This window comes from Zingiber officinale, chromosome 7A (genome assembly GCF_018446385.1).
Source record: "Zingiber officinale cultivar Zhangliang chromosome 7A, Zo_v1.1, whole genome shotgun sequence".
NCBI classification, from domain to species: domain Eukaryota; kingdom Viridiplantae; phylum Streptophyta; class Magnoliopsida; order Zingiberales; family Zingiberaceae; genus Zingiber; species Zingiber officinale.
This window is the reverse complement of record NC_055998.1, coordinates 5,524,283-5,535,502: the sequence shown is the minus strand read 5'-3', so window position 1 is coordinate 5,535,502 and position 11,220 is coordinate 5,524,283. Positions and strand designations below refer to the sequence as shown.

General features: G+C 43.9%; 1 protein-coding gene across 1 annotated transcript; it reads right to left on the bottom strand.

Annotated features, from left to right (window-relative positions):
- Nucleotides 1-2,662: 2,662 nt before the first annotated feature.
- LOC122000831 (probable alpha,alpha-trehalose-phosphate synthase [UDP-forming] 9) lies at nucleotides 2,663-6,336 on the bottom strand. Its single transcript, XM_042555299.1, has 3 exons — nucleotides 4,018-6,336; nucleotides 3,476-3,749; nucleotides 2,663-3,107 (listed from the first exon to the last, which is right to left on the bottom strand). Exons 1-3 carry the CDS (start codon nucleotides 5,973-5,975, stop codon nucleotides 2,772-2,774), a joined length of 2,568 nt encoding a protein of 855 aa, XP_042411233.1. The 5' UTR covers nucleotides 5,976-6,336; the 3' UTR covers nucleotides 2,663-2,771.
- Nucleotides 6,337-11,220: the final 4,884 nt, after the last annotated feature.

The following is an 11,220-nucleotide window of genomic DNA, read 5'->3' as shown; positions in this document are numbered from 1 at the left end:
TTTGCTCGGTCGAATTATAAGCTAGCTCACTTTCGTGCCTAAGTCCTAGACTCTCGTGTCGACTAGGGCTGCAAATGAATCGAACCGGATTGCGAGCTTTTCGAGCCGGCTCGAAAAATATTCGATTCGTATTCGAATTTATCGAATTCGAGCCGAACTCGAACATGTTCCAACTTTTTTTGAGCCAAACTCGAGCCTAAATTATATTGTTCGAGTCATTCGTGAGCCATAATATTTATTAATATAAGTTAAATATATATTAAATAAATAAATTATGAGCCTTTCAAACTTTTTTTTTGAGTAATAATTCGAATAGTTCATGAACATGTTCGAATATTTCAAGCCGAACTCGAAGCCAAGCCCTAATTCGAACCGAACTCGAATAAAACATTTTAAATTTTTCGAGCTTCGAATCGAGCTCGAACTTGAATATACCTATTTCGAGCCTTATATTTTTCTACATATTCGGCTCGATTCGATTCGTTTACACCCCTAGTGTCGACCGACGGAGTTATAAGCGAGCTTGCCCTCGTGCCTATGCCCCAGACTCTCGTGCCGCTCGATCGAGTTATAAGTGAGTCTACCTACGCGCATATGTTCTAGACTCTTGTGCCGTTTGACCGGGTTATAAGTGAGTATGTCATCGCACCTATCCTAGATTCTTGTGCCACTTGGCCGGGTTATAAGCGAGTCTCCCCCCGCGCTTGTGTTCCAGACTCTTGAGTCACTTGGCCGAGTTATAAGCGAGCCCACTCTCGCGCCCAAGTCCCAAACTTTCGTGCTGACCGGCTAAGTTATAGCAAGCATGCCCTCGCGCCTATATCCAGACTCTCATACCATCCTGCCGAGTTATAAGCGAGTCTACCCTCGCGCCTATGTTCCAAACTCCGCTCGGCAAAGGTATAGGTGAGCCTAACCCTGCGCCTGTCTCAGACTCTCATGCTACTCAGCTGAGTTAGAAGCGGGTATGCTCTCGCGCTTATTCTCAACCCTTATCACAACTGCGAATTATTTGAATGGGCAATGCTCCCGACATAAAACTCAAACGGCAGAAATAGGACCGAGTGTCCAAGCCAATGACACTACAAAACACAAGTGTCTAGTTAGTTAAGTTTGCAACCTCCTTCGACTAGACATAAATGGGAGGCTAGTGATACGACGAATAAGGTGAGACCCTAGAAGTTGGGTTCGATGTCAAGAAAGTCGGCTGATGTGGTAGTCAAAGTTAAGAAGATGTCAACTCTAAGGTCGTATCAATGTCATGCCGAAATAAGTCCAGTGTCACTACTGAATACTCTAACTGACTGGACCAAAGGGTCGATCAGACACACTAGACACATTGTTCGACTGGACCGGAGTTTATATTCAAGTATAGCAGTCGAGTGCAAGATGAGCCCCCGACATAAAGTTTGACCGGACATATTCTCCTGATGGATGCCGAATCCCCAGCATAAACTCAGTTGGCTCAAAGGTCGATCGGACTTTAGGGGCTCAGCTCCCCACTTCTCCAAATGCAAGGCTCTCAACTTACATCACCCAACCCCAGTGTCGATAGGACTTATGAGGCCCAGTTCCCCACTTTTCATGTGCATAACTCTAATCTACAACAGTCGACCCAAAGTCATACTCTTTCTAGGGGATAATATTGTTAGAGAATCGTAACAACCTGTCAGAGAATATGTCATTATTCTGACATATACATGTAACAAAACCTTTTTCCAACCACGGGGAAGCTACCGTACATCCTTCACCACCCGACATACTCTGACAGTAGACATTCTTTGCCGCTTCATTAATACAGAGATTATGAAAGGTGACATAAAAAGAGGATCCTCTCCGTTAGCTGTGAAGGCTGAGGTACGTGAGATCTAACTCGCTACCATAGTTCATCAATTGTTATTACTGTTTATCTCCTTCTCCATTTCGCTCGACTATTGTTCGAGCTTGAACATCGAAATATCTACACTAAGAATCTTTTCCCTGATTTGATAACTAACACTTTCCTCTCCCAATTCCTATTTTTATTATGCAAATTTGCTCGATGTCACTTTACTTCAATTCAGTCTTTACACAGTCAATATCCAAACCTCTCGACGCCGCCTTATAACTTGCATGTCATCTCCCCGCTTAGAGACAAGATCCATTGAAAAAACTCATCTAAAAGTTTAAACAACACTCAACATGACCATTTCTTATTTAGAAGGTTAATTTGAACAAATATTATCTACAAGACATGAAATCACATTTAGGGTGCTAAAAGAACAATAAAAGTCTGAAAGCTAGGTTGATGGCAGCAAAGCGAAGGCTGGAAGGAGCGATGAAGACCTCTCTCTTGGCCAAGACATACGTTGACGCAGAACACAACAGAGGCATGTGAGAGGAGACCCTCCACGACAAGGCCGACAAAAAAATAGTAAGAGAAGACTTCACGAGTGGTCTACATGCGTCGAAGCAGAACATCGAACGTCATGGTCAATTGTAGCTTGACATTGTCAGCTCAACAGCAGAAGGTTCTCTCGATGCAAAGCAAACCAAAGAAGGTCATTGCCCCAGCCACCGTGAAAACAAAAGATGAATGTTTACTTCTTTTGGCGTAGAGAAGGAGATGAAAGAGGCGTCATTGCCAAAGGGGTTGTTAGTAAGGGAGACAAGAAGAGAGAGATTAAAGAAAAGGGTACTCGAGTATTTCCATTTGAGTATAAGAACTAGAAAGTGTAAAAAGTCGACTAAAAATCAAAGAGAGGGACACCTTTTTGATAATACTCAACTAATCAATAAACAACATAGAGAGAGCCTTCAAATGATACTTGAAGCTCTGCAGACGAGGGTGGTTTTACGCATGATGAATCGGCTAGACCTTCAAGCAAATTTATGACCTCCGCTGTATCATCGAGATAATACTTAGCCTTGCTTGGTTTTTGACCCACTGTGCACGCAAAGACTTCTCCAATTGCTGGGGCCAATGGATCGCTTGTGTAACGGCTAATACTCTCAAACATGTCTTCATCCGACCGGTCGTCCCCTATACAAAGAAGAAATTCTGGTGCCTTTCCAGTGCTCGACGATGCTGTCATGAGATTTTCCACAACCATGCCTTTGCCTGTGCCCTGCATATTTCGACAAGTCAATGTGAAACATAGCCTGGAAAGGAAGTAATATTAAAAGGAAAGCAACCTAACATAATTTGATATGCCATGTTTGAACAGTGCGAGGAAAGGAAGCGACATTAGTCGGTCTACACGAGGCCAAGCATATCCAGAAATATATTTAATGTGTTTCGAGTCAGAAAGTGAGGTAGGCGGATGTTATCCTCAAAGTCAATCCTAATCCATGGATCTTCATTATGAAAGCTAAGTTTGTTTGATCATGATAGCCACGAATGCTAACGTCAAAAGTTCATTCTTTGCCAGACAGATACAAACCGAATACTTTTAATAAACGCAACCAAAAGCCATATCCAGTGCTTCATACATACCTGAGGGTTCACTTCTACAATATGTTGACCCCTTCTCACAACCACGGGCTCATTGGCAAGCACATTCTCGAGATGGTCAAGGAGTTCCTTTGCCTGGCAAGACCCAAAATCAGGATCTGCTTCTTGATGATGCCATACCAGCCCACTTTCTTTATGTTCTATGGCAGATCCGTCCGTGGCCTCCGTGTAAAGCGTCATGACAGGTTCTGCAATTTTCTTCCAATTAAAGTCTGAAGCTAACGTACAAGATTCCCATGGCGAATGCCTCTTCCACCTACAGCACAGGATTAAAACGTCGTCAGTCACAAGATAATTATTTGAATCGAGTGCTTGGATTAGATTTTGAAATGGAACATAATCATGCCCATCATTATCAGAAAGTACGGATTTTGGATATCAACAAGTAAGCATGGACAAGTAATTATCAATGCTTCGAGGTCCTATGTACATCCGTTGGACCTTACCAGATATGTCATGAAAATAACAATAAAGAATCAAATTCAGAGAAACAATAATTTGCAATTCCAATGAAAAATAATTACCTAGTGAAATATCCATGCTCTGCAGAGATTCCCAACTTCTCACAGGGGGCAAACCATTTGCTCAACTCATCTTTCCCTCTACCACTAACCAAGAAAACAACATTCTTCGGGTCATCGCACAATCCATTTATTACTGAGATAACTTCAGAGCTTGGCTTTTTATCAATGGACGACTGCGGTATCATTGTCCCATCATAATCGAGCAAGATGAGTCTACTGTTTGTCCTTTGATACGAGGCAACGATATGCTCAACAGATAGTTTCCTAAAGTTAGGGCTAAGAGCAACAACCCGAAAATTCATCCCAAACCCAATCCCCCAACACCTCCTATGGAAATGCTCTCTACAAGCACGCTGCAAGTCCTGATCAAACGACCTTGCCCAGTAAGGAATGTCATGAGAGCTAACATACTTGTAATGCTTCTCGTGACGCAGTTGCTTCTCAGTGTCTGGCATTGTTATGGCCAAGTTTATCGACTCCGCCACTGCATGCACATTCCATGGATTAACTCGAATAGCACCGCTCAGAGATGGTGAGCACCCAATGAACTCCGAAACAATGATCATACTTTTCTTTGGAGCATCTGCTAACGCTGGACTCAGCTGTCTGTAGACTGTGTATTTGTATGGAACTAAATTCATTCCGTCTCTCACTGGATTCACCAAACAACATTCAGCTACTGCATAAAAGGCAGCCTTTTCGTAGGTTGGTACAGTGCGACTGATCAATACAATGGGCTCGTATCCAGGTCTTCCAAAACGTTCGTTGATTCTCCGTGAGATTGACCCTATTTCATCCTGAACCTTCTGCACGTCCTTTCCTTCACTCCTTGGGGGGTTAGTGATCTGGACCAACACTGCACGCCCTCTTAACTGCGGATGCTCCTCCAACAATTGCTCCACTGCGAGCAACTTCATTCCAATGCCTTTGAAGAGATCGACATCGTCGATTCCCAACATCAAGATCTTATCCTTATACATTGCTGTGAGCTCGTGGACTTTGGCAATGGTATCTTTAGAAGATATCACCAATTCGAGCTGCCCCATGTCAATCCCGACCGGGAGGATTTTGACTGTGACCGTCCTTCCATAGTACTCAATGCCAATATACCCTCTCTTGGACTGATAATCCAGGCCAAGTAACCGGGAGCAAGAGGTGAGGAAGTGGCGAGCATAGTCGAAGGTCTGGAAACCAACGAGATCAGCATTCAGGAGGGCGCGAAGCAGCTCGTTGCGAACGGGAATGGTACGGAATATCTCGGACGAAGGGAAGGGCGCATGGAGGAAAAATCCCAACTTTACACGAGGGGAGCGCCTTCGAAGGAAGGTCGGAAGAGCAAGTAAATGGTAGTCGTGGATCCACACAAGACTATCATCTGGGTTTAGAAGCTCGATGACGCGGTCGGCAAAAAGCTTGTTGGCGGAGAGGTAGGAGAGCCAAAGGGAACGATCGAAGGGCAGACCGCCTAAAGACGACGGTGAGAAAGGCAGGAGGTAGTGGAGGAGGGGCCAGAGATAATGCTTGCAGAAATCATGGTAGAAGCGATGGTGGAGATCGGCGGGAATGAAAACAGGGAGGCACCTGAAACGTTCGTATAGAATACGGGAGATGGACGCATGGTGGGCTTGGTCGATGGGAACAGCAACGGTGCCGACATGAATGACCTCGGAAGAGGACGGGAATCCGGCGCGGAGCTGAAGCGCGAGCGCATCGGGATCCCAAGAGAAGGCTAGGCCAGCCGGCGCAGAGGGATCGGGAACCGTACGGAGGGGAAGGCGGTGGGTGACAACGATCCGCCGCTCCCGCTGCGCCGGGGAGCCTGGAGCGTTGTCCTCGCCGGTAGCTGCGGCGTCATCCATGAGGCGGGGCAGGAGCGGAAAGCGACGCGGGGAGGCGACAAAGTCGGCGTCCTCGCCGGCGGCCAGCTCAAGGAGGTTGGCTGAGGAAAAGGATTGCATCGATCCCCCAGGAACTAGGAGTTCGTGCCAAAGCTCGTAAGGTTAGTTTCAGCTTTCGGGCCTCGGCCGGCGGTGGGAGTCGCAGAGTAGGAAGAAAAGGAAGGAAGGAGAACAGAGGAGGAGGTTTGCATTGGGTGTGCGTAAACTTGGTTTTATAGGGATCAGAACACCGGCAGGTGACTATAAGCCACAGGGATCCGCTCCTTTCTTGTGCTTTTGAGATGAAGACGACGAGAATCACAGGAGGAGACGGGAACCGTATGAAATTGGAAACTGAGAAGGAGACTGACTGGATAGGGGAGAGAGGAAAAAATAGAAATGGAGAAAAGCTGGATGTGGGTCTTCTTTGGGCGCTGCAAGGGGATTCACAGGAAGCAGCCGGTACGATTTCGTTGCTTTTAAAATTTGACAAAATTTTATTTTAGCCTCCATATTTTAAAATATTATATTTTATCTTATCTTTTAAAATCTATGTTTTATATTTTATTCATTTGTAAAAATAAAAATAAATATAAATCTATTTTTTTTGAAAGTATTATTCACACAAAAGGAATAATGTTAAAAATAATTTATTCTAATTTTATAAAATAAATGTATTAGATAAAATATTATTAAAAACAAGGGCAAAATAAATTTTCTCGCTAATTAGGGTCGTGGTACGTTGCCATGTTTATACTAATTATGTTCATTCAATTATTTAATAGGGCGGTTTATGAGATGTTGAACCATACACTTGATTCGATAAGATCTCCATCAATGGTACAATAAATTGTTCCTCTCCAACCACGGGCAACCACAAGGACAATCTACCTCAGCTACCTCAACCTTATCCACACCAGATCGCAACTGGGAACCCGATGACCAATTTGAACTCCCAATTTAAGATTTTTTTTTTTTTTGGGATTTGTTTTTCAACTTCTTCCAGAAATTGTATTTTCTATTGTTGTTGAGCGACAAAATCATATTTAGACTAAAATGTCACCGAACACGATGGTGCGTAGTTGGTAAAAATCTGTCCCAAAATTCCTTGCCAACTCCCCACGTGTCGGTGCCAGTCGCCGCGCCGCCGCTGACAAGCGTCCACACTGGACGCGGAGAACTCTTGCGGTCTCTAACAGCGAAGAGTAGTAAGACGCCGGGGGCGGGCCTCCACGTGATCTTCACGTCGCCTATGCCCCAGGTCGCCGGCAGCGCACCGTCTACGGTAGACCGGGTTTTAATAGGATTCCACAGCGACGGCGGCGACGCCATGGCCGCCGGGGCACTGCCACACCGGGCGACACGTACGTCGTGAGCCCCGATGAGATCGAAGGCACGTCACACGAGGGCCGCTTGACGTTCTCAATTGGCGACCTTTCGCTGAAAATAAGACACAACATCTCCACTTGCACCCACTTGCACAGCTCGCACCCACCACCGTAAGTAGAAGATATATAGTTTCCTACTATTCTAAAAGATTTAATAGGTCTCGGTGGATTTATGGACATGGTTGATGGGACGCTATAAATACCTAATTAGACTTTTATCGATCGGTCAAGGCAATTTTGAGTGGTCCACCACCTACAGTGCTACTTTAAGCTCTTTCAGAGACTGGGGAGGGGTTTGGCCGCCTCCAGCGCAGACAAACTAGACTAATCTATGGATTAAGATAAGGGATTTGATTTAATTAAGTATACGCACGCATACTCGTGCATTAGGGAAGTGTCGAGAGGTGGATTAATTATAAGTGCCAAAATCTTTTGAATATAGTATTGGCAACCACCATCTTTAATACATATTTCACGTCTTCGATTCGAACCGACGATCGAGTGCTTCATGCCGACATGTTCTGCGCATAGATGTTTTCTTGACTTGACTAATTAAGTTGTGCAGAGGCACCGGACAACAGCCGGGGCAGAAGCTTCAGAGAGAACGTACGGGATCGTCTCCACGCGCGATCGGATATTTAGTATATTTAGATGGCAAATTAATTAATAGCATTGTCCGTGTAATCGGTGGGGCAATGATGTTGGGGAGGTGGGTAGATTTCTCAGTCGTACGTGCGGGAAGTCTGGGTTCGGAGATCTCGACATCCATAAAAATCTTTTGCCATAGATCTTGTTTAATTTTATTTTTTTTAGAAAAAAAATCCATTTGAGGGCCAGCATCATTCGGCCGGACCAGTAGCCGCCGAGCAGTCTGGACTGGTCGATCGACTGGCTCAGTTTGAAGATTCCTAGCTAGTCGTTAGTCAGGTCCCCTCCAAGCATGGGGAAAGAACAACTGAGGAATCTTGTTGCCACTTTCCACCTCTGCTTGGATCCGTTCCAAAGGTAAAGGAAGAGTTGCAAACTTGTATTGGTGAGGAGGGGCAGCGTGATGATTTCATCCACGTTTACTGTTGAGATCAATTGGACCGATCGAGAGAGTAGCTAGCGAAAAAAAGATAGAATGGCTTTGAATTCCGCAATAGAAAAGTCATGGACCATTAGATACACCTGCAATAAAAGGTGATTTTTGTTTTTGTTTTTTTTTAATATAGAAAGGATAATTTCCCCGTTGAAATAAAATAAAGAGGTTGCCGTCGCAACAACTTTTCCTCGACGAGGACGTCCCAACGGATGGACCGTGGGAAGTAGCGATCGTTGGAATGAAAAATTCTTTCATTGCGTTTCGATTGGGCTGGACTGGGCCGGGCGTCTACAAGCACGAACTGAAAAATAGAAACGCTCTGTAAATGAAAAATTCTTCGCGTACCGATTGCTTGTCCTGGTAAAAACGTATTAAATATCCAATCACCGCGCAGGAACTAAACAATGCTTCGTAAATAGTCGAGAGCAGGTTCATCTTCCAACTTGAGTTGCCAGTTGGTGCCGTTTGTTTATACGTTTATAATTTGAAACATTTTGTTCAATATAATCTAGCTCATAACAATAAATTCTAAACATTGCTTCGTTTTTTCCGGTATTGTTTGTTAAAAGACGAGCCCTTCGTATAATCTGTGAGGGACATAGGAATGCTAGTAACAGTTAAAAGATGGGCATATTAAAAGGAGGATGGAAGAGAACTATTCCTCCGGTCTAAAATCGAATCCAGGGAGATGATTCTGAAATCAATGGAGATGATATATATATTGGGTACCATGAGTTTAACGCTGATTGTGTAAAAATATTAAGCCGGCAAAAAATGACTTCTAGCCATCTTGTATGTAAAAAAAAGCCAGCAATCGGATCAGAGAAGAGATCTCCAGCATGGATACTCTAACATTTAACTGAGTGACCAATTGAAATCGAAAATAGTAGATGAATAGTCCATGAGTAATGTAGCTTCTGTATAGTATTTGCGTAATGTAAGTGTACCTGTGAATGCAGATAGAGACCCCTTTTGATAGTGTTAATGTTTGTCTGTGAATGAATCTCAAAATGTTTTTGAAGAAGGATAGATCATAAAGATACTCTGACACCTATTTCAAAATCGACCCGCAATCTCTACGTTTGGTAGAGTGGAAGCTTCTAGAGTACAACGCATATGGAAAATGTCAAAAAGAAATGTGAGATCATTGAGTTGAGGGACCCTTAATATGTTTAACTGGCTAAGCCCCTTCCGTAGACAAGAACGACTAAGTTGGAATTGAGGAATGTTGTCAGGGACTCGTCCTTCCCTCAGCTGCTCCGGCCGGACCAATTGTCTAGTTTGCCCGATCGGACAATAAGTCCAATCAGCTAGATTACTTGTCCGGAATAGTTGATCACGTTATCTCCGAGTGATGAAGAAGACTTGGTTCTAGAAGATACTAACTATACTTGGGGCTTCACTAATACTAAGGGACTCATGATCCGACCGACCTAATGGTCTGATCGGATAACCATTTGGCTGAAGGAATTGACAATGCTGTCCTCCAGTGTTGACCCTTCCTTGACTTTAACCGCCATATCAGTCAGCCTCCTGGACTTTGACTTGACTCGGGGCCTCATCTTATTCACTATATCACAAGCCTTCCCTTCAAGTTTAGTCGAAGGAGACTGCAGGTCTGACTGACTAGACACTTGTATTGTTTGTGTCCCTTGTCCTCTGTGTTGGTGTAGTGGGGACCGACAAGAGGGAATGAATTGCCTGTACAAAATAAAACTATACACTTTTCGATCTTTCAACTAAGATTAGTACTACACTTATAAAAGAAAATTAAACAACTAATAAAATGAAAGAGACTAAGAAATTACTTGCTTACAACGTAGGTGGTTGTTAATCCAAGATAAAAGAAATCACTAAAAAGACTTTTATGTAGGAGAAGTCTGTTACACTCGTTGAACGCTCAGAAATATGTTAAGAAATGAATATAAGAGTTGTTAATTTTCTAGGTCTAGAGATCTTTTATAGCCCCTGGAAATATTATCCGCAACTTAAAGGCACCATCAAAGAGGTCCAAGGTGTCTTCCATCAGATAGAGTTTATCAGTTGAGTATAAAACTTTATCCTCAGCTAATGTCTAGCGAAGGCGCTTTCCATAAGGCAGAAGGCAGATCAGCTACCATACACTGATCTCTTCTTGGGTGATGCTCGGCTACACAGAGTTGAGCTCACCCGAACCTAACTCCGTTCTTCTCCTCGAGTTAGATTCCTTTCTGCCTTCTCATCCCTCGAACGTTATGCGCATCCTTCTCGTCCACTAGTGTACTCTTTTGCAGCACCTCGTCCTTCGAATGCACCAAGCCCGTTGGCTCCTTTATTGTGCCATCATTCTCGTTAGTTTCATCTTTCGCTGAACTTCTTGTGTTCTTAAGCTCCTGTATACTTAGAAACAAGGGTCAAATATAACAAGACTTAACTTAATTTGTTTGACCACATCAAAACTACCATGGGATACTTGCACTTCGATCGAACGCCCACTCTTTGTTCTGACACTTGACACTAGCTGCTGTTATACTTAGTTGTTGGTGCTTCTAGCATCCCTTGTTTCCCAATCGGACGCTCATTCTTTGTACCATTGCTCGGCTCGAGTTGACATTGTTAGGTTCTATTTGTGCTAGAGAGGGGGGGGGGGGGGGGTAAATAGCTCGTCATTGGCTTGCTTCGTGATGATTTGCAGTGGAATAAAACTAGAAGCACTCTCCAATGCTAACACAAAAGATTTACTTGGTATGCACCTCAAAAGGAGGTGACTAATCCAAGGATCCATACACGACACGCTCTCCACTATCAAAAACACTCCTCGGTAACTACTGGAGGTGGAGAAACCTCGTACAATACTCACACAACAAATACAACA

What these genes read in the sequence shown, in the direction of transcription:
- LOC122000831 (XM_042555299.1), bottom strand. Translation starts at nt 5,975, where the DNA reads ATGCAATCCTTTTCCTCAGCCAACCTCCTTGAGCTGGCCGCCGGCGAG. An exon ending in GAGCATGGATATTTCACTAG is followed by an intron (nt 3,750 to 4,017) that starts GTAATTATTTTT and finishes CCTGTGCTGTAG; the next exon opens with GTGGAAGAGGCATTCGCCAT. An exon ending in TTGTAGAAGTGAACCCTCAG is followed by an intron (nt 3,108 to 3,475) that starts GTATGTATGAAG and finishes CGAAATATGCAG; the next exon opens with GGCACAGGCAAAGGCATGGT.